The following is a 24,078-nucleotide window of genomic DNA, read 5'->3' on the forward strand; positions in this document are numbered from 1 at the left end:
TCTGCCACTCAATTATACATGCAATGCAATTGATTGCCCTTAAGATTACTGCACCATTTCCTCATCATATACCAATATTTCTATTATTATTATTATTATTATTATTATTATTATTATTATTATTGTTAAATACGACCTGATTATAATACTGAATCGATACATATTAAAAAGTAAGACCAATCACAACATGCCATCGGTCTTCCATTTATTTTATATTTTCATCTCATTTACTTATATTCGATGTCATTTATTTGTATCTTAATTTCATATATTTGTATATTCATCCAACTATCTATATTTTATCTTATATTTTCAACGATCGAGATGTAGGGGTAGTGGATATATATCGTAACATAAAGATAGTGGATACATATCGTAACATTTTTGATACATAAACATATCTATCTATATAATAATAACAAGTAGGAATTTTAAAGTATGGAGGAACAATGGTGGGAGAAAACTTAGCATAAGAAAACAAAGAGGAAGTGGCATTTTCCTGCTGGCCATCCTCTCAACTATGTGGGGATTTAGATTCTTTTGCTTTTATTTTCTTTGATGTATTTGGGATTCATTCAGAAAAATCTGAAGGTTGCAGAAGGATACGATAAACCACTGTTGATGAATCTCTCATAACTATCCTTTCGAAACATATTTTAAAATAATTTTTTGAAAAATTCAAATTTGGCCTCTGCTTTATGGATGCAGTGTGACCAAGCCTTATCCTACCCATTTTTATTTTTATTTTTTTGAAAAATTGAACTTGAAGCTCTTAAGTCAAACATGGGATTGGGAAAATGAAAGAAGTTTTAAATTTGATTATAGGATGGGAAAATTTCGGGTATGTTTGGTTTTAGAAAATCCCAAAGAAAATAAGAAGGAAAGGAAATAAAGATGAAAAACAGAAAAAAAATAAATAAATAAAATAAAAAAAGATTTAAAATCAATCACTTATTTTTATATATTACTTTAAATTCATTTTTTATTTTTTATGTAAAGATGAAATAATTTACAAATTTATAAACTTTTAATTATTTTTATTTCTTAAATATTTTTTATAATGAAATACATGAAAAAAAATCAAATTTTTAATATTAATTTTCTTTTTCTTAATACTTTCCAGGACCAAATATAGCCTTAGGATTCATATTCATCTCGACCTTACTAAATTTGAACTGTTTAATAAAACTACAAAAAGAAAAAAAAAAGGATGGCCTAGACAACAAACAAATAGAAATGTGGTAGACCAATTTTTGATTGAGGGTGCATATGATTTAACTTTTTGGAACCATAGGAAAAACCAAAAAAGTATGGGAGAGGCCCAATTTAGAGGTAGGACTAAGCCCAATTGCCTTAATTCAGCCTAATTTAATTGGGTTTATTGCATGTTTATAACTTCATTATATGTGTATTTGTGATTTCTTATGTTAGTAAACAACACTTTATTTAAATTCTTAATTTTAATTTAATTTCCTTTCATTCCATGGCATTCTTATTTTCATTCCTTTTTTCTAGTAACTTAATAAATATCACATTAAAGCATTATTCAAAACTATTGAATTCATAAAGGTCCTATTTTGTAACCGTTTTTTCAAAATAGGTTTTAGAAACAATTTTTTAAAAAATGATATCCGCATTGTTAGCAAGTATTTATTTTTTACTTTAAATTTTTATTATTATTTAATCCATAATAATTTTTGCATTGAATTCGCAAATGCTTATATTTTTGAACTATATATAGAATGTTAGAACTTTTTAATTCACTACCATTTGCTAGTTCACTTATTGAACTCCTATATTCACTGTTAGTTCTACTTTGACAATAAATGTAATTGTCACTGTAATTGTTATTTGTTACTACTACTTAAAAACTCACATAATTGGTTTAGTCCTAAATATAGTTTTTTCTCTTGACAAGATACCTAATATTTACAATGCACTAGTAGTTAAGAGTCGAGATACTATCGATCAACGAATTAATATAACTTGTGAGATATAACAATTATTAGGAAATAATCGAGTTAGATTTATGACTATGAGTGTTACAAATACTCTAACGAGAGGAATGGAACGAACAACTATCTATTTGGAAACTTATTTTTAATAATTTTTCATATTTGCATAAGTATCTTTTAAAATATTCATCCAAAAATAATTGAAAACAATTAAAATATATTATCTAAAAACACTAAATTTTTTATTTTTAAGAATAAAAAATCGTTTTTATTTTTTTTTTGACAGATGTGTTTTCATATATATATATATATTTTAATTTGGAATGAGAGAATTATTTTAAAAAATATTTACTAAATAGGGTCACAATCACTTCTAGCTTTTCATATATAATTGGAAACTTGGAAATTGGAATAAAGAAAGGCAAGACAAGAGTGAAGTCCAAGAAGCAATAGAAATGTGGGGATAAATTCAAACCGACTTGGTTGACAATTAAAAACAAAAATAAGAAAGAAAGAAAAGGAAAGAAAACAGCTCATATATCGGCTGGCACTCAAGACTTTTCGTTGTTTTTATGATTCATTATTTAACTTTCACCTTTTCCTCATGCGTTTGTCACGTGGATGTCAGCTGCCATTCTATTTGTCACGTTGAAATTTATTTCAGAATATCTTTCACAAAAATCAATTTATGGGTATTCCCTATTCACTTAATTCTTCAAATAATATAAATCATATTTTTGAAAAATAATTTTAGAATGATAATTTAAACCATACAAACAAAACAAGCATATCTTTTAATCAAAGCTCACACTTTCGGAAATTCTAGGGTATCAAATTAGTACCTACCAAATTTTTAAATTTAAATTGTTGGATAATAATATAAATATACGTTATCAAGATATATAAGAATGACACTAAGCTCAATTTATTATGAGCTTGTTCAAGGTTTTGTGTAACATGAACAACCCGAATTTGACCAATATAATTTGAGCATCCTAAGTTAAACGAGTCTAACTTAAACTTGACTGAAATTTAGATATGGGGTTGAATTAGGTTCGTTCAATCGAACTTGCAACCCTATCAAACATGTTATAGTTATTAGCTATATAAGACACTTACAAGGCTTCTTGATTGAATGAATTCTCAAATTTCCTATTTCAAACACTTAAAACTATATTTGGTTTCAAAAAATTTGAGGAAAAATAGAAAGGAAATACAAAGAAAAAATAGAAGAAAAGAAAAAAAATGAAAAAAAATAAAAAATAAATTATTTGCACATGCTACTTCAAACTCATTTTATTTATTTTAACTCATTAATATGAAAATTAAATAATTTAAAAATATGTAAAATTTTAACTAATTTTAATTATATTTTATTTTCTTTAATATTTTTTATAGGACAACCAAATTTAAGAAAATTATTTTTCTTTACATTTTTTTTCTTTATTTAATATATTCCGAGAACCAAACATAAACATAACCTTAAGAAGGTGCTCTCCTGATTCAGATTTCATTCCAACATTTCAAATTTCCTGATAGAGTAAGATTAAGAACAGCCCAGTCCACACTCAAAACTTAAATACAAGGAGAGAGGTACTGAGCCAAAAAGGAAAAGGAAATAAAATTCAACTACATCGCGCATGTACAACCTAATCCTCCTAGAAGGCCAAACAATGAACCCTCTGCACATTCATTTACATGTCAGCTTATCCCAAAGAACCTTCTTGAGTAGCTTCATCATCTTCCTCCATTGCGTCGTTGCGGTTTTCATCTTCATCAGCTTGATCACCACCTTCAGTTTCTGCATCTGAAATTGATCCATCTTTAGCATGGACTCTTACATAATCATCATCGCTGCTGTCGGTGCAATTCTCAGTATCTGAGTTGGAAGTACAACCCCCCTTTTCCCTCCCTCCGTCATAATCATCATCCCCAGCACCACCAAACTGCTCCTTCAAATCAGGAGCAACGATTCCAATCATCTCACTTAGTGCTTGCCGTTCACGACTCAATCTGTTAGTAGCAACCACAGAAGATGGGTTAGTTTGACTCTCAGCTACTTGACCATTGGCATCATGTAGGGCCACAGGATGATTTTGATCATGGTCTCTACTTTTTGGAGATTCATTCTCTCCATGGACAGAAGGTGCTGTGCTGCACGCCCAGCTACCAGCAACTTCTGAAGCCAAGAGGTCTGCGGTTCTGATTGTTCCTCCAGCTTCTGTATCTTCCATAGATTTCAAATTCTCAAATCCGCTATTTGATTGGGAGTGATGAGAACCCTCCCCACAATTGATTCGACCTGGCTCTTCAGTTTCACGTATATGGGCTTCATCGTCAAGCTGCATTGTGTCCCCAGCTAGATCAATGCACTTGTTTAAATCAATGTTCTTTTCACCATTGATGCCAGGGCTTTCAGTTTCCATAACTCTCTCAGTTTCGATGGGGTCCCCTTCCAAAGCAGGTGCTGTGCCAACACCATCAATGTCAGAACCGAATCCACCCTTTACAAGACAATCAGCACTTGTGAATTCTGCCTCTTGCGTGTTTTCTTGGGTTCTGATGTCGCAGTCATGCTTCTCGGTAACACTGGCTTCATTGCTGGAAGTTTCAGCTAAATTTCTGCCAAACCTCTGGGCTGAAGTAGCAGAGCCTGTCTTAGCAACAATACTGCTCCTAAACCCGATTACTTCTTTTTCTCTGATGACAGTTCCATTTATGAATCCATCTGTTGGATTAAGGTCGATATCAACCGATGTGTTCTCATAATTATCCTCATCTTCCAGGGTCCTCTGCATTGCCTTCAGCTGTTCCTGCTGCTTTGCAAACAGATTTGAAATCTCCTCAGTTGTGGAATAAAATGCCCGCAGTTGTGTTTCCCTGCATATAAACTGCATTTCAGTAAACCATTGCACATAGGACTACTTAAAATACATCTATAAATCAGGAAAAAAAAATTAAGCTTCCAAACTCATGTGAGATAATATATGTATAACACTAAACCGATTAGCCTCAAAAAAAAAAAACAGCACCTTTTACACTATGTAAGCACAATTGGTTTAGTTATAGCACTCTTAAGATGCCTTGGTGCAGTGAAAAATTGACAACCAAGAATAGAATATTTATCCTGATTATCTACCTACATATTCATGTGAAACAGAAAGCTGGCAGTGTCCACTCATAGCATCAACTCACAGATTATATTTTTAAAAACCCATTGCATATCTGAAAGCAGCTGGCTCAAGAACAGAGAGTATTTAAACCAACTTCCTTCCACCAACTCCCAAGGCCATTTTGCTACTTCAAATCAAATAGTGATCATTCCATCTTACAAATTCACCATGATAAATGACAATTGTTGCTTAACTGCTTGTCCACAATACTCAAACCTCAAGCTATACTAAAATTAATGGTTCAAGGATAGCCAGTTCCTCTCATATATAGACTTCCCAGGGATAATGCCTTTGTGAGATTTTTTCCATCTATGAAATCAGATGAGACATATACAGGCTCAGTAGAATGCGTATGAAGAGCTAAATCGAAATACAATACCTCATAACTGTACAAGTTGCACTCAAATATTAATCTAGTATTGGCATAAATTTCACTCTTCGGTCAAATTTGATTAGAGATCTTTAAATTCTTTACTGTATCAAAAATTTTGTTCAAAGACTTGCTGCTGGTTTCATTTTGAGATGCCAAAATTTTAATCTCACAGATTCACAAAAGCACAAGAAAATTCTAGAAGTAGGAAATTATATTGACATGGAACCTTGATTATCCAAATGGCACATCTCTTGCATTCCATACAACTCAATAGGCTGGTTCTACTTTTAGCCAATAGCAGCTTCCCATTGATTTTTTGATAAGCAAGCTAAAAAGATATGCTAACATCACCTATGAAAAACGGCACACCAGAGTAAATGAATTGTATACAAGGGTGCCAAAAGGCAAGAACAAAACAAAGAAAGCAATATACAAAAAACAATAACCCCTCCCCTTACACAGCACCCATCCAATTGACTAGGTCTACCATGGATATTGTTGTTTCATTTAAGCCCAACCTCACCCAATCCAGAAATAGATGTAAAAAGGACTATTTTCGCATTTGATCTGTCTCTTCCGCATCCTCAAAAGATCCAAACAATGCATGAAGGGACAACCCTCCATGCTTTCTTTCTTCTTTTCCCGACAAATGATCCATGTCAACTTAAGAGGGTCCCTTTAACTGAAGTTGGCATTAACCATTCTATCTGGAACAAAGAGAAGACTAGCTGCCACAAGATTCTTGTTCTGGTACAATGAACAAAAAGGTGGCTTGTCAATTCTTCCTCATCTTCACACAAGGAACATTTGTTCACCATGGTCCAACCCCACTTTTTCAGCTGATCTATGGTGATGATCCCATCCCAAGTTGTTTCCCATGTAAAGAATCCCAATTTTGCTAGCACCTAAGGTTTAAGTTATATCTTTCGAAAAGTGGTCATCTCTCCTCAGCATCAAAAAGGTGTACAGAGATTTATTGAAAACATACCACTTTTCGTTTTCAACCAAACTACCCTATCCCCATCATTCCTACTTTCCACTTTGTTTGTTACCTTAAGAGAAATTCCTCCATTCTTTCAAGTTCCCAGTCATGTAACTGTCTTACAAAACAGCGGTTCTAGCATCCCCTTTCCCCTTACTGCTCCCACACAGCCACTACCTAAGAGGCCTTTGCAGTGGCTATAGCAAAAAGAGAGGAAAAGGAATCTCTCAAAGTTGACTCATCACACCACCTATCCTTCCATCTCCCACTATGAAACAAGCTTTTGACAACATCCCATCCTTGCCTAATTGCCTTCCATAGGCCCACTCCATGATTATCCCTTACATCACAAATATCTCCATCTCCGTGCTTCTCCCCAAATTTCCCTATTATAACCCATTCCAATAGAGCTTCCCTTTTTATTGTGAACCTCCAATTCCATTTGCCAATCAGGACCTTATTGAGTTCTTGATACCAAGACCTCCACTTTTCTTATCCACATTGCGAATCTCCAATTCCATTTGTCGATCAAGACCTTATTGAGCATAGCTAGATTCCTAATACCAGGACCTCCACTTTTCTTCTCCATGCAAACAATTGACCAATTAAACAAGATGGGGTTTGTTTTCTGACGATCCCCCCTCCCCCCCGAAAAAAGTCTCTTTGTATCTTCTCGGGTTTCAAAATCACTGTTCTTGGAATGATTAAGGACGTGTAGTAAATTGATAGGCTTGAGTTGCTTGACAAGCAAATTTAATCAGGGTGTATTGTCTTTTCCATCCGGCAAGTCTTCTTTGGAATCTTTCTTCCCCATCCCACACTAAGGTTGATTTAAAAGAGGCACCTAAAATCAATCCCAAATACGTTGTGGGAAGTGCCCCCACCCTACAGCCCAACACCAAAACTAGCTCCTCCACATTCAATGCCCCTCCTATTGGGATTGGCTTGCTTTTTTCTAAATTAATTTTTAGCCCATAAACTACCCCAAACCATATTAGAGTCCAGCAGCTTCTGATGGATTGCTGGTCAGCTGAAGCTCCATCATTCAAAACAACTTATTTTTAAATCCAAAAGAACAGTAACTTCTTAGGAAACATTTCATCAGTTTGTTAGCTAATAGTGGCCTCCCATGCAGATTTTGAGATATGTCTCATATTTATCTTTCGGGAACAACCTTATAACTTGGGGTATTCTCATCTCTAGAGGAGAAAATTGTGCCTCTAAAATTTTTTTTCTCCTTGAAAAGAACAGAATCTGAATTCCACCTTATAATAATAGGGTCCATTGTATTGAGGGAAGTTTATGCTAAGGTGGTGGGTTAAAAATCCCATTGCTTCAAGGCAACATACGTCTCACTTGAACCTATCTTCATATGGGTATGATGCTCCAGCCTTTTCAAATGATTGGTTACTACAAAACCCAAGACCATGTACTTTTGGAACATAATTTTATATATATATATGTGTGTGTGTATAAATTAATAATAGGAAAAAGTACACAAAAATACATAGGATGTACAAGGAGCACTTAAGGGAAGGCCTCAAAAGAGAGAGGACACAAAAAAACCACCTTAACTCTCAACAAGACCCACCCGATCTACAAAATCAAACAAAGGCATTGAGCATTCACTTATGTACATGCTAACCCAAGCTAAAAAATTAAAAAAAAAAAAAAAAGAATGTTTTATCTTTTGATCAGTCCATTTCTGATTTTCAAAAACTCTTTGATTTTGTTCCCACCAAATTGTCCAAAATATGCAAAGAGGGGCGGCCTTTCACCCCTTCCTAATAGCTTTCCAAACACCAACCATAAGCATCTCTAACTTCACAAGGGTGCCAACCTGCTCCTTCCTTCCTATACTTCTCCTCCATAATTTGCTTCCAAAAACCTTCCCCCATCAGAAACATATCTCCAGCTCCACTTACCAAGGAGGGCCCAATTCAAAAGAGAGACTTCTAATGCCCAAACCCCCCCCCCCCCCCCCCCCCCCCCCTTCCCTCTTTTTCTTATCCGAGAAAACAATTGACCAACTAACCAAATAAGGCTTTTGGCTTTTTCTTTAAAGTCTCACCTCCCCAAAGGAAGTTCTTTTGAATCTTCTCTAACCTCAATCTAACCTTTCTAGGGATTACAAACAAAGACATGTAATAGGTTGACAAGCTCAACAAAGTCTTCTAATCAACATAAGCCTCACCCTTTAGAAATATATTATCTTTTCCACATCAATAGCCTTCTAGAAAACCTCTCTTCCACTGTGTCCCAAATTGCTGCCAATCTGAAAAGGGCTCCCAGAGGCAAAACTAGGTAAGAAGATAGAATTCCCTCCACCTTGAAACCCAACCCCATTGCCAAATCTTCTACATCTGTAACCCCTTAAATTGGAACCAATTCACTTTTATCTAGGTTCATTTTAAGCCCTACTAATGCTTCAACAGGTTCAAAATGATTGAAGGGCCTGATTTAGGCCCAGACTTTATGGTCATGGCCAGCAACACTGTCAAAGCTTGTGTTGCAACCCTTTTGTCTCCAATGATAGGGCAGCCTAACAATCATGTTGATGAACAACTCTCCACAATTGATCACCTATTTTTTTAATCACGTCATTGAAAACTGGCTACCAGCATAGCCAAAATGCATTTGTTTCTATTCCTATACTAGAAAGAATTTCACAGAAGGAAATATTTGGGTTCTTTCATTTTCAGAAGGTGAATTGAGGTTCTATATAATAGAATCAAGGTTGTTGTAAATGATTACAAGTCCCAATAGCTTCTGTAGGAACCACAATTAGGAACAGAACTAACACCTGGGTTAGAAGTTTCCTGCAACTGAGATCCAATATGGTCCATAATATAGCTGCTATTTGAAATCTTGTTCAATTTTTCCCCAAAGTGAATCCAAATTTCTCAATATGACCTTAACTAATTCCACCTCTGAGATAAGGAGCTTCTGCTAATTCCACCCCATGCATGCATCATAATAGAATCCAAGTATTGGAAAACCATTTGGCACCAGAAATATGCCAAAATTCAGGAGTCAACTTTAAAGTGTCAAAAACTCTGGAAGAAGTTAACAATGAAATTTGGCAATATACATTTTGATTATAAAAAATGAAGGAAAAGACAAGAAAAAAGAGGTTGAGGGAAATATAACTAAAGAGAAATGTATGTTTTCACATACAATTACACAAAATAATACAGGATTTTTTTTTAGCAATAAAGGAATATATGTCGAAGGCAAGAATTCCATAATTCATAATTAATGAATTAAGATAGGTTCTTCTCTATTCATCCAAGCCTATGGTGCGTCCATGCACATAACACATGCACAATTCAGTAATTAAGCAGGACAGAAAAAATTGATCGAGCAATGCTAAAGAAGGAAAAAAATGAACAAAAATAATCAACATTAAGTTTAAGAAAAAAGGAAGCAGAATAAAAAAAACAATTGGCGCACACTGTAATTGAAATATGTGGATGCTAAATGGTCAGTATGATGCAATTTCAGTAGCAGGTATCAAATATCATAAATTATATCTATGGCTTATATGTTCGTACCGAAGCATAATTCTTTCCCTAGCACCTTTTAACCTCCGCCTCTCAAAATCAAGATCCCGCATTGCAGCATTTATCTCAAGTTCCAGCATAGAAACCTTAGCCCATGCTTCTTCTCGTGCTGCCTGCTATCCAACAGCAAGGGAAAACCTCAGCTTAAAATCAAAGGAACTTTGTACTCAGGTGCTCTTATAGATCATTTCCAAACTCAAAACACAGTGCTAAACTGATTTTAAATGTAATAAGCAATCCCACTGGAATGAGCAAACAGCAGTTACGAAAATCATGATAACCTAACAAAAAGATTCATCATCTGCAAGGATAAACACCATATTATTGTCTAAAACGAAATTGAAACACTTCCACACTTCTTAATTCATGGCAGGTGTAGTATCAAACTTGTGTTCACCAAGTTTTAAAGCCAATAACATGCTACACTGTAATAGATCAATGACATTTTATGACAAGTTGTACTAATCACCTTCCATGAAATTTATATATCAGCCAACCACACATGCATGTGCACAGACAGGAGAGGGAGAGAGGGAGATAAAAAGTGCATTACTTTCAAGGAAATTGAATTAGAAATTAGTTAAAATCTTTATGTTCAATTCTCTATGCCTTTGAATTTTGCATGCATAACCTACAAAAATTGATAATAGACGAATCTGACTCGTGGATGTCAGAGTGACAGGATCATGAACATTTTAAGGTGTGAGAATCTGGAGGGCAAAATATAGCAGGATGTGGCTATGAAGGCTTTCAAATTGAATAAAAAATGACACCAAGGAAGCATAGTGGAAATTTGTCATCTCTACCTTTTCACTCTCAAGCTCCTTCCTCAATCTCTTCATCTCATGCTGGAGTTCTTCTGCTCTCTGCTCCAACATACACAGTAGAACAATGAATGTTAGCTTCTATTTGTATATAGGTATGCAAGACAATGGAAGATAGCAATAGATTATTAAGTTTATTGAAACCTAAGTAGACACTAGCAGACGTGCATACTTTTCTTCCATCTGCAGAGGCTAGTTGCTCTTCACAAACTTGGGTTTCTAGCTGGCGAACTTTATTGTCAGAAATAACCAACTTTTGTCTAGTGTCTTCCTGTTGCAGACAAAGTTGAAAGGAAACACAAATCCCTAATGATTTGGTTGATATATGAAAATTCTTTAATTGATTCAGAAGATACGGGTGGGATGATGATGTTTACCAGTTTAGATCTCAAAGTTTCTACCAGTAAACACCTTTCTTTCTCCGACTCCTGAGAATGCAAATGACAAAGACTTCAATCTTCTATTATTTTAAGATAAACTACACAATGAAAATACATACTAATAGAAAAATCAGAGAGCTCTCAGACCTGAAGTCTATTAATTACTTCTTGCAGCTCTCTTTCTCGTCTTAAGGCCACTTCAGACAGTCGTTTTATTTCCTCTTGAGCCTCTGACTGAGCTCTATGTATTGCCGCTTTTAGATCAGCTGTAGCCTTTTCTCGTTCTTCCATTCTCTGATCTTGCTCTTCATCTAATCGTGCCTCAAGTTTAGATATAGATGCCTTCTGACTAAAAACAAAAGACATAGCTCACACATTACTTGGAAAAAGAAAAAAAAACTTGTAGGTGGAGTATCACCCAGCCAAAAGCATTATTCTCCTCTAGGACTTAAAATAAGCTCACCAATGGAGCATAACTAAACCACAGCAGGCAAAGCATTGTTATCATTTAGTGAGAAATGAACTAGTATTATAGAATTCCTGGGGGAAAGATCTTCCTAAAGGATAGGAAAAAGATAAAAAAAAAAAAAAGCTCAAGTAACCATAGAAATAAATATCTTTAACAGAACAAAAATACTGCCAATACAGTTGCTAATCTCCCTGGTAGGTAAAAAAATAAGTATTGTTGTGATGCAGTATGTGATAACACTAAAATCCACAACCAATTTCTTAGTGTGAATTACTGCCTTAAGTCTAAAAACACCGCACTAAGAATTACCTTCACATTTCTATAAGCACAACTTTGGGAAACATATTAAGAGTTATAGATTGATGAGAATATCCACTCAGAATGCCATCTTGTATTGATCATTTATCATGTGCAACACAAGCTATACAACAAGAGCAAATGCAATGAAAACCAGAAGGCAACTAGTTGCACAGAACTAAATGGAAGAGAAGAAAAGCTTCTCATTCTGTAGTAATAACCAAAAAGAAAAAGGATTACCTGGTCATTATTTCATTTGCTTCAGCACATGACTGCATAGATGCACTAAGTCTTTCATTAAGGTCACTCATAGCATGTTTTTGTTCGGCCAATATTCTATTGACCTCTACCAATTCCTTCTGTTTAACCTCCAAAAAGTGGTGCAGCTCTTGCAATTGATCAACATATGGTTTGGACACTAATTCTTTCAGCTCCTTCATTTCCTGCAGAATTAAATACATTAGAACATGAGCTGAGATAAGGTTTTGCTAAGTTGCGTAATAGGACTAGTATAAACCAAACTCAGAATTATAAGATTGTTTGCAGCATTAGAATAGAAACCATACTGATAAATGGTAAAACAAGGAACAAGTGATCAGAAATAAAATTAAAGAAATGGTGATGCAGGACAATTTTACATGTTTTCAATTTTGTACAAAATCAAAATGTTTTAAAATTTCAAGCAGAATAGTGTTTTGGTTTGCTTTTGATAGGCTAGTAAACAAAACTTCAATGAAATTAAGCAATCAAATTTGGGAAGACATACCATCTTGTATGTCTTCTCTTCTCCTGCAATTAGAGTTCAGAGTTTCAACCCTGGACATAATTATTTTTATTTTCAAAGCTATAAAAAAAAATAAACAAAGTAGTAGCATCATCCATCCCATTCATTCAGAGACAAACAATAGGATGGTTAGGGTCAGCTGTCAGAGGAGGGTAGGTTGTGTATGCACATGCAAGCAATGTCGTGCACATGCATAAAAATATAGTTGTTATAGGTGCAAGGTGGTGCAATGAGCTGCAATGCTCAGATCTAGCACCCTGGTTTGTCTTGGGTGAGGCACCCTCATTCAAGCGCTGCCTTAGATGCAAGGCATGCACCTTGCCCAGGAAACAAAGGCACATTAAAGGCATGAGTCTTAGGACACTTTAATATGGAAGGAGGATAGGAGGGGAAAATTCAGTGTCAAGTCATTTTATAATTCTCTAATGGCTGAGAATTTAATATTCCCAGCTAAAGAGATTTGGGGATCCGATGCTCCTCTTAAATCTCATTTTTTTGCTTGGGAAGCTATTTGGGGGAAGATCTTAACCGATAGACACGTTAGTGAGGAGGGGATGGTCTACGGTTAACATATGTAGCCTTTGTAAAGTTAGTGATGAATCAGCTGCTCACATTTTGATTCATTGTAATAAGACAAGAGAGCTTTGGACCTTCTTGTTAGCAATCTTCGGTCTGACTTGGGTGTTCCCGACTTCAATGAGAAATCTTCTCCTATAATGGAAACTTAAGGGGCTAGGGAAGAAGAGAAGAGCAGTTTGGCAATCGGCTCCGATTTGCCTATTTTGGTGCATTTGGAGAGAGCGCAACCGAGGGACATTCAAAGATGAAGAGTTGTCAGATCAAAATTTGAAGGATCTCTTCTTTCGGTCGCTTTTAGAGTGGTCCCATGGAGTCCTTGGTTATGGAGAATCCCTCTGTTTTGAACTTTTTACATGCTCTTTATTGTGGCTAGATTAGCACTTTTTAAGTTTTGTTTTATTTGGTGCTTGCTTTGGCTTTTTCTATGTATACTGCCCGTATACATAGAGTGGGCACCCTCTTTTTGGCGTTTCTTAATACATGCCTTGTTTGTCTACCAAAAAAATTAAAGGCATGAGTCTTCTAACCTTATTGTAATTGCCCCTCCTTTAACTGAACAAAGCAAAACAAACTCATTTTGCATTATGTTTTTAAGAACACTACAATACAGTGTTCTTATTGTTCCTGAATCTTCAATAAAAAACCCCAACCCACACTACAAGTATCTCTTTTGCTGCTGCTTCTGAAATAATATTGTTTCACTTCTAATTCTAGTCAATCCTGAAAAAATGAACATAATTTATTTTTATTTTTTTGATAAGGAAAAAATGAACATGATACACTGAATTGGAATTCAAATTTTGGATCATACTTTGGTGATATATGACCATATTCGCACTTTAGATTTTATATAATTGTCTTGTTTTTGTTTGATGCTTTTTATAAAGGCTTGAAACCTTCAATGCTATAATGCCAAGATCTTTTTGTTGCTTGGATTGGAATTCGGAATCCTATTATCAAATTTAAGATAAATGTGTGTATGTTCAGATATGCAATATTTTATAAAATTGCCCATGAATTAGGTTGCTCCTTACTTCTCTTGGGCACACCCCCTGGGCCTAGGCTTCATGAGACTTGTATGCCTTCGGTGACTATGGTTGCATGTGTGTGAGCACCTACATGTGTCTTAGAGAGAGAGAGAGAGAGAGAGAGAGAGAGTAGTTAAAGGGGAGACAATTGGGGAGAAGGAACACAATACATGGGCTGATGGTTGTATAAAATTCCTAAACACAATGGAATAGTTAAAGAGGAGACAACATTAGACTGGGTTGGGATTTACCAATCCAAGTCCCATCTATTAAATGTTTAATCAATCCTAAGTTAAGGTTAATCCAAGCATAACCTCCATGACCTACATCCTTCGACTTTTTTGAACTCTTGAACCCTGCCAAGCTAAAAGAAGCTCCCCACTGGTCTTCTGAAAAACCTACTGATAACAAAATAAAGCCAACACAAGGTCCCAAAGCACATGGGCTTTCACACAATGAATAAGGATGTGGCAAGCTGATTCCTCCTTGCTCCTATACCAATAACATCTATTAGCCAGCTGCCATCCCCTCTTCATCAGCTGATCAATGGTTAAAATCTTCTCTCAAGCAGCTTCCCTAGCAAAAAGTGCACCCACAGGGCCACAACAGGGCTCCAATATTCCAAATCACATTAGCTAGAAACTTAGCAGAGATATCAACACAGATGGAAGAATAATAAGGCTTAACAGAAAGCACCCACCCTTCATTCCCTTCCACACCAATCTATCCTCCACAGAACCTCAAACAATCAATAACTGAATGAATTCATGGAACCTGTTTACCTCCTCCAATTCTCAATCATGAAAGCAATTATGAGAACAATGGTTCCAAAAATCCCCTACCCTAGCATTATTATTAGAAAGTGATTACTTAGATGAGGAACTAATTCCAACTTTGGTTGAACTTTAGCACAGACTCATTGCTACACCTATAGAACCAGAACTTGATTTTTAATCCGGTTACTAACAGAGACACTAGTCCTAAGCCAGAAATCATTCCACCCTCTCCTAAATGGCTTTCCAAAGTGGCAAAACCCTACTCCAAAAGGCTCTCCAACCTTTTTGGAACTCTAACCATCATCACTCTCCCCAAACTTGCCAACAATAACCTACTTTGAATAAACAATTGTCCTCCACCTCAAACCTTGACAGACACTTACCATGAAGGGCTTTGTTAAGAGTTTCCAGCCTTCTTAAACCAAGCCTTCCTAGATTCTTGCCGTTAGGAACAATGCCCCACTTCACAAGATGCATCTTTTTGCCAAAAGGCTTTCCCCCCAAAGGAAGTCTCTTCGAATTTTCTGCAACCAATTCTTCCCTGTTTCAGAAGGAAAAGCGCCAGACATATGCTAGATTAATAGGATGGAAAGGGTGCTCTTAATAGGGGTGAGACTTCCACCTTTGGACAGATACTGTTTTCATCCGAAAGGTCATTCTCCTTTAGAAACACTCCTCCACCACATTGAGATTAGAAACGAGCTCCCAAGGGCAAGCCTAGATAAGATGTGGGCAGACCGCCCACCTCTCGATATCAGCCTCTCCCACTGGAATAAGCGCCTGTTTTTTTTTTTGTTTTTGCAAAATAACTTTCAATCTGGAGATCATGCCAAAACAAAGAAGCACCCACCTTAATTGGACTAGCTAGCCATTTTCTCCACAAAAGTTGAGAGTTTCAACTGCCAAGAGGAGATGAGAGACTTCTATACCCACTTCCCCCTCCTCCTCCTTTAAGTTGCCCCTGAGACTAGGCAAACTAAAAGCTTCCATGACCACCAAAAATAGACAAGGGGATGATAGGGGATAGGGGCTCCTCTTGTTTTAACTCTCTAGAACCTCAAAAGAAGCCTACCAGCATCCCATTAACCAAAACAGAGAAGCACACAAAAGAAATGCAAGATCTCATCCATGTCAACTATTTTTGGCCAAAACCCATGTTTTCCATAACTACTAACAGGAATATCCCAATTGACATAGAAATATTTATTTGTTTCAGTGCCACCTTTTTTCAAACTGAAATATTGCCAAAGACCTATTTATTCCATTTCTTCAGGTCCTCTTTCAGAGCTTTTGATTTACTAACCAACACAAAGTTGTAGGAATCCATGAAAACATAACTTTGGCTCCACTTCCTAACCCAGTCATAGAAGCCCTCCCCTTTGAGCCACATTTTCTCATACCTAAATGGAGATTTGCCCCTTCTCAGCCCACCATAATCCAGAAGAATAGGGAAATGATCTAAGGTAGGTCTTGGGAGGAGCATCAAGTACTATTACAATAGAGGTTAAATTATTAACCATTTTCCAGCAATTGATCATTGATTTTTTTTGATAGGTAAAAGAGATTCTATTAAAGAAAGAGACACCAAGAAGGCGGCTCAAAATATACAAACCTATACACCCTCCTTCAAGAAAATGCTAAAAGAACAAAAAGCCCCAAAATACAACCCTAATTAGAGCCCATCCAATCTATGAAATTAGCTATAGTTAGAGGGCAATCAACTATGAACAATTTTGTTTCAGCCCAAAGAGAAAGAATAAAAGAGTATTTCAATCTTTGAATTGACAACATATCATCCTTGAAAGCCAAACAATTCCTCGCCTTCCAAACCGTCCAAAAAATGTGCAGAGGAGCCGCTCTCCACACCTTCTTACGCTTTTTGCCCACAAAAGAACCATGCCAGCTTAGAAGTGTTTCTTTAACAGAAGAAGGCAACACCCAAGATACCCCAAAAACAGTAAAAAGAAGATCCCATAAAACCTTTGTTCTTGAGCAATGAAGAAGGAGATGGTCTATGGTCTCCTCATTCTCAAGACACAAAAAACATCTATTTGCCAAAGCCCATCCTCTTTTCTGCACCTTGTCCAAGGTTAGTGCTTTGGCCCACGTAGCCTCCCATGCAAAAAAACTAATCTTGGGCTGCACATTCTCATTCCAAATAAGGCTTGAGGGAAACCGAGCCGAACCCCCCGCTTCAAGGGCCAAGTATAGAGAGTTAACCGAGAATTTACCACTCTTAGTTTCAGTCCAGGATACCCTGCCCTCCACATCCTCAATAACTCTGTTACGATGTAACCGCTCCATAAAACTTGACGCTTCCTCTACCTCCCAATCATTGAAAGCTCTTAAAAAGCATGGATTCCAACCCCCCCTTCCCCCCTCCGCCAAGGAATCCCAAACATCTGCCACACTTTCTTCCTTATCAACAGTCAAAGCAAATAGAGACGGGAAGGACGAACACAAAGGAGAATCCCCACACCACTTATCCCTCCAAAACCTCACCCTCCTTCCATTACCAACAATGAAGACCAACCTATTGCTCACTAATTCCCAATCCATCCTTATCCCTTTCCACAACCCCAAGCCATGAGCCTCTCTCACTTCCTGAGAGGACCAACCCCCTCTCTCTTCTCCATATTTCCCTCTAATCACTTGATTCCATAAAGCTTCTCTCTCATTAGCAAACCGCCAATTCCATTTAGCAAGAAGAGCCTTGTTGAGAATAGATAGGTTTTTTACCCCTAAGCCCCCTTTCTTCTTACTCAAGCACACCACCTCCCATCTCACTAGATGAGGCTTTCGCTCCAAATTTATTTATTTTTTGATAGACAAAGAAGAAAATTGATTAAAACACGCCTAAAAGGGGGCGCTCCCCATGTACACAGGCAGTATACAAAGAAAGCCAAACCCAAGGCCACAAAAACAACAACATACTAAAAGGAAACAGCTAAACTTCAACCCCATCACCCAAAAAAATCAGAAAGGAGAGATAGTCCAAGTCCAGCTAAAAGGCTTTCGCTCCAAATTATCCCCACCCCAAAGGAAGTCCCTTTGAATATCTTGCTCAATTGCTTTGACTTTTGTGAGGTAAAGGGGAAAGCCTTAATCAAGCATATCTAGTGAAGTTTTTCTGCATAACAAAAGAAAAGTATAATTCTAGCAACCTTATCAGCCTTGAACATACTCTACCCAATCACAAGGTCCATAAATGCCAATGTGGATAATTGGGCTACATTGAGTTTTTGACACATCTTTTATTCAGTCGAAATTGAATGTTAATAAAGCCTAAACTATTTCCAAGTTCCTCTTAAAGTTATTTTTTTACACCTTTCATTTTCATTTTCTATCTTGTGTCCTGTTTAGTTCCCTCTTCAATATAACCATTTAGGAAAGGTCCTTGGGTAGTACATGGTATCAGCATTAGCACATAAAGCATGCAAACAACATGGAAAACACAAAATTTATTATCATACAAGCACCAAAATTTCATTGACTTATCGAGATCCTATGTCAAAAGTTTCAGAACAGCCATTATGAAAATAAATCATTATCACACAAGAAAAGAACAGTACTTGTTTCTGATCAAGAAATTAATAAATAAAATAGTACAACAAAGATTGATCTATATCATCATAATGTCCATTATGAGGATGCAGTTGCACTTCATAGAAACAGGATGCAGATCACTATCATGTGCTCTAAAAGACCAAAAATTTTGAAATTCTTGCCATCACCAATCAAGGATTACGTGTAAACAAAAATGTGCCTGAATGACTTGTGAAGCAAACTAAGATGAAGTTCAACCAGGAAAATAAAGATAAAAATAAAAATCCTATCACAAATGAGTGGGGAAGGAGAGAGCTATGATGCACCAGCAGAACACACATTTTCATGACGCTCAATAGCAGCACGGTTCTCATTTTGCAATGTATCAATGGTAAGGACTTGGTTTTCTAACTGCTTCCTCAATTCCTGCGTGTATGCAAACATTTGAGATATAAGAATTGTGCAAAATAAAATTGAGTGCACTTTAATAGAAGACTCCATATGATCAACCTCAGAAGTTTAATAATCAAAATGAAGATACCGTGTTTGACCGCTGAAGGCTTCTAAAATCATCAAGAGAAATAGGTCCTTCAGGAGCACCAATGCCAATACCTTTTATTCTCTTGTTTTCAATACGAAGCTCCTCTACCATAGAAAACACACACACCAAAACAAACAAACAAACAAACAAACGACAATTTATCAATAATAGACAAATCTAAACCTCAAAGCAACTAACGTCACACTCACATTCAAAAGCAAACATTGTAAGTTGGATCTCAAAGTAATAGAATCCAAAATATGTTTTATCCTTAATCTGTTAATTGCTTCACCTAAAATATGTTAGATCAGAACACGTAAACGATACATATTGCAAGGAGTAAAAAATCCAGAATGTAGATGCAGTTTTCCAGTTCATAATTAACAGACGGCTAAAAGGCACCTTAAGTGGACACACAAAGAATACACATCACAAGAAGTAAAAAATTCCGGAACATAAACGCAGTTTTCAAGTTTATAGTTAATTAATGGACAACTAAAGGCACCTTAAAATGGCAAAGAATACAATCCAAACCATTAAAGAGAAGAAATATGATTTTCTTTCCTATAAAGATACCTGCTTTTCTTTTTGGAACTGCCACATTCAAGGGAGAGGACTTAAGAACATCTCGATATACAAATGTAAATGCAATCTCTGCAACCATGCAACACATGAAAAAGGTTAATAACACAATTTGAAGTTGTCTTATATTTTAACTAAGATGATGGATTCTAAAACAACACATTATAGGAATAAAAAACTTTAGAAAAATACTTGAACGCAATAATCATAGCAAATTAGTGAACCAATTCATTCTTTTCTTTTTATGAATAATAGGAAAATGAGAAAACTGATGACCTCGTTGATCCTTCCTATAATTATACTTTGCTTAAACAACCTATGAAACAGATAAAATTAAAACAAGTTCAGTACAGAGGCCTCCTAAAAAATTCCAACAACAATTAGTTATAAAAGAAATTGATAAACATAACTGATTCACCAGGTTCTCTCCATCAATAGTATGAGAGAATGAATGAAGACATACAGTAAAATATAAATAAATTTTTGAATAAGAAATACATGCAACGGAAAAAGCAACAGAAAAATGAAGGCTTCATTAGGTTAATGGAGAAGGCAGCATAAACAAAAGAATGGATGAGGAGATTTTTTTTTTTAAAAAAAAAAAAAGAAACCAATTCCTTTCCCATGCTTGGTTGAGAGGACAAAACGAGAGAAGGAAAAAACTGGAGTGGTTCTAAGGGGGAAAATAACTAGGGAAGGGATAGAGTATGCAGCTTCAAAAGCAAAGCATGGACTGTGATGGTGGAAGGAAGGTGGTTGTAAGGGGGAACAAACTAGGGAGGGGATAACGCATGCAGCTTCAAATGCAAAGCATCACTATTACCAAGATGAGGAGATAACGCCTGCAGCTTCAAACTTAAAGCATCATTATTACCATGATGAGGAGGTGCAAAGCATCAGCGTTACCATGACGGTGGTGGAGAGGTGGTTCTAGGGGTGACGGGATAAAGCATGCAGCTATAAAAGAAAAACATTACCATAACATGACAAGCAGATAACGCACAGAGCTTCAAATGCAAAGCATCACCATATCCATGATGATAATGTGGTGATGCTGCTACTGCTGCAGGTGATGCTGTGGTGGTGGTGATTCTTAGTGAGAACAAGTAGTCATGGAATAATGCAAAAGCAAAGCATCAGTGTTACCATGATCAGGAGGAGCAGCAAATGATATAATATCTCCATGATGTAGCATAGATTCAGGGCTATTCTTCTTCAACTTCTCCCAGTTGAGATATGTCCCATTTGTGCTGCAAATGGTGCAATCCAGTCATTTACACAAATTAACACATCAGAAAAACTCCATAAACAATATTCAACCTAGTATCTTTCAAAAATGCAGAGGGATGATCCTCGTCTTCATAAGCAACCATCTTCCTATAAATTTTGCAATGATTTGCACTAACTGCAGCTGATTCAATCTGGAAACGTGTGTCCTCTGCCAAACGTCCAATGCAGTGCTCATTAGCAGTCAAGAGCACATTTATACCCTGTTTTATAATTTTTTCATCAGGAAGACTCATAATCATACATAAAAACAAAATTAATAAGTGCTTCAACACTGTATTTCAGAGTAGGCAGGCACTGAACTACAGGCTAATTCAGCAGTTAACTTCTTTAACATAGATCTGAAACCAGAAAAGCATAAACTCAACTAAAGCTCCATGAAGTCAAAACTATTATTTTAAGCAATCAGGGTGCAATCGGACTAGCAGATGATGAATCTTAAAGCTGAAATATAACATGGAAATTCAATTCTCTTAGGATGATGCACCTTTGATGTAAAGGTTAGACAGGCTAACCCTCTTATTCAACCAAGTCCTAACTAATCAAATGTAACTTAATACTATTAATATTACATATAAATATGTAATACCAATAACAATAAGATGATAATAATACTAATAATAATAATTAAAATGATAGCAGTCACAATATAAGAACAATCTTCCCAAAATATCCATGTTCCTTCTCCCATCTCACTTAACAAAGTAAAGAAACAATATACATTTCAAATCAGACAAAATTATTCACCACTCCCACTACTGGTTCACCACCAATTTCTCTGAAATAAGCAAGTCACTAAACCAATGAAAAAAGGCAAAGACAACAAGGTAAGGAACCACCTTTCTGGTAATAAAGATCTTGTTGTTGGCCATAGCTTTACTATCTCCCAACCATTTTATTATGAGATTCTATATTCACCCATGATGCCTATGGCACTTACTTGCATTTAAAATGTCAAAGGCAAAATAGTTTTCTCTCGATGGGATAAAAAAAATAATTTCAAAGAATTTAGACTTTGCCACTCATCCACCACTCCCTTGGTTTAAATCCTCTGCAGTATATAACTTCCATGAGCTAATGATAAATAGATTACAGGTTAGCACCACCCATGTCTAGTAAGAACAATAAAGCCCTACAGCAAGCAGTTTTTGCATCAAACTACACAGTTGCATTGTTCATTGTGTATGGTTCTTGAAAGTACATAACCCAGAAACATCTATTTCACTATTTAAACAAAGTCTCATTCCTCCATTATGCACAAGCTATTAAACTAAGGCTCCCATTCACATTCTGAAAAATATCTTCCATTTTCAAAACTAAAAAAGAACATAAAACAAATTAATGATGTGTGTGGTTCTCAAAATTTGTTTTCTGAACAATTCCCCAGAAACAGCCGTCCCCGTAAACATAAAAATTTAAGATATAAGAAAAAAAAAATTCCCAAATATTCAAAATCACAGGCTCGTGCACAGCGGAAAAGAACCATTTTGAAAATTTCTTCAACCGTAAAACACCTACATTCCGAAAATTATTTTAAAAACACACACACACTCAACAACAACATTTTGAGCTTCTAAGAAAGAAATCTTTTCAAAATATCCTTGGTACACATTTCTGCCACTTTCCACTGTGTTTGGTGTGAGGGAAAAGGAAGAGGAATAGAATGGAACTGGAGGTGAATCACAACACCATGAAGAAGAGAGAAATTTAAAAATAAAATAAATAAATAAAAATTCCTAATGAGAGTAGGATTTGGTTTCATACTAACAAATTTTTTATTCTCATCCTCGTTCTAAAAACCAGCCCAAACACATTAACTCTATTCCAGCTTTCCAAACGTGACCATGTCATCGAACCAAGCACAGCAAAAATTCAAGAGAACTGAGGTTATTACAGGTGGAGGTTGGCACCTGGCGGCGTTTACGGGCGCAATTGGAGATGGCAGTGAGAACGCCCCAGACTTCAGGATCGAAGTTCTGCAGAGGCTGAGAAGAGATTTTCGTGGCGACGGAGATGATAAAGTCTTTGGAACTCTGAGGCTTCGTAGCCGATGCAGTGACGTCATCTTGAGCCGGATCATGAGGCTGAGAAGAGCCAGTGTCTGAGACAATGGGACCTCCGTCCCTAGGTCTTGGCACTATTGGAGTCACAGGGCTAGGGTTAGGGTTTTCATCTTCAATCGCCATTGAAGGGAAGTTAGGGATGCCAGCGTCTCACTCCACTCCCTACTCAATTCCTCAGTCCAAAAATAATAATTAACCTAATTTTGAGATAAAATATTTTTTATATATGAGTTATAACATTATATATAGCTCAAGAATAATCAATTTTTGAAGAAAATTGCTTTAATTATTTATTTATGTCTCATTGCTCGCAATTTCAAAATTTATTAATAAAATGATTAAATTTTGATATTTCGAAAATTCAAATGATTAGGTTATGTTCGGTAACGTTTTCAAAATGGGTTCTGAAAAATAATATTTTTAAAACAAAAGTATGTTTAAAAATTTAAAATATTTTAAACTTATTCTTAAATATATTTTTAAAATAATTTTTATATATAATATTTTATTTTTAATTATTCTATATATTTGCATAAGTATTTTTCAAAACAGTTTTTAGAAAATAAGTGAAAACAATTAAAAGATATTCTTTAAAAATACTTTATTTTCTATTCTTAAAAACATAAAATAAAAAACATTTTTTTATTATCAAATGTGTTTTCCTGGTTTTTTATTTTGAATAATAGAAAATTGTTATTGAAAACCGTTATCAAACAAACCTTAATGGAGACAGGCTTTGGACCAATATTTTTTTTATATTATTTGAATTTTTAATTTTTACTTGTTGAGAAAATGGATAAAGTATAAATTAAGGAAATTATTTAAAAATACGTTATTAAAATGAACAAAAAGAATAACGCTTCAGTATGAAAATCA

The 24,078-nt window shown here is 35.6% G+C and overlaps 1 protein-coding gene across 2 annotated transcripts; it reads right to left on the reverse strand.

Annotated features, from left to right (window-relative positions):
• Positions 1 to 3,432: 3,432 nt before the first annotated feature.
• Positions 3,433 to 23,370, reverse strand: LOC117932224. Of its 2 annotated transcripts, none has more exons than XM_034853351.1 (13): positions 23,050 to 23,370; positions 21,173 to 21,342; positions 20,999 to 21,102; positions 19,847 to 19,924; positions 19,271 to 19,374; positions 19,069 to 19,155; positions 12,257 to 12,459; positions 11,398 to 11,599; positions 11,248 to 11,298; positions 11,043 to 11,141; positions 10,853 to 10,912; positions 10,038 to 10,159; positions 3,433 to 4,835 (listed from the first exon to the last, which is right to left on the reverse strand). In XM_034853351.1, the coding sequence occupies exons 1-13, from the start codon at positions 23,323 to 23,325 to the stop codon at positions 3,662 to 3,664; spliced, it is 2,730 nt and encodes a 909-aa protein (XP_034709242.1). In that variant the 5' UTR covers positions 23,326 to 23,370; the 3' UTR covers positions 3,433 to 3,661. The 2 variants fall into 2 exon arrangements, with proteins under 2 accessions (XP_034709242.1, XP_034709241.1); XM_034853350.1 differs by having other exon boundaries at positions 10,038 to 10,162.
• Positions 23,371 to 24,078: the final 708 nt, after the last annotated feature.

Source organism: Vitis riparia, chromosome 15 (assembly GCF_004353265.1).
Source record: "Vitis riparia cultivar Riparia Gloire de Montpellier isolate 1030 chromosome 15, EGFV_Vit.rip_1.0, whole genome shotgun sequence".
Classification (NCBI taxonomy): domain Eukaryota; kingdom Viridiplantae; phylum Streptophyta; class Magnoliopsida; order Vitales; family Vitaceae; genus Vitis; species Vitis riparia.

What these genes read in the sequence shown, in the direction of transcription:
- LOC117932224 (XM_034853350.1), bottom strand. Translation starts at nt 23,325, where the DNA reads ATGGCGATTGAAGATGAAAACCCTAACCCTAGCCCTGTGACTCCAATA. An exon ending in TGCTGCTCCTCCTGATCATG is followed by an intron (nt 19,925 to 20,998) that starts GTAACACTGATG and finishes GCATGGTTGCAG; the next exon opens with AGATTGCATTTACATTTGTA. An exon ending in AGGAGCTTGAGAGTGAAAAG is followed by an intron (nt 10,163 to 10,852) that starts GTAGAGATGACA and finishes GCTGTTGGATAG; the next exon opens with CAGGCAGCACGAGAAGAAGC.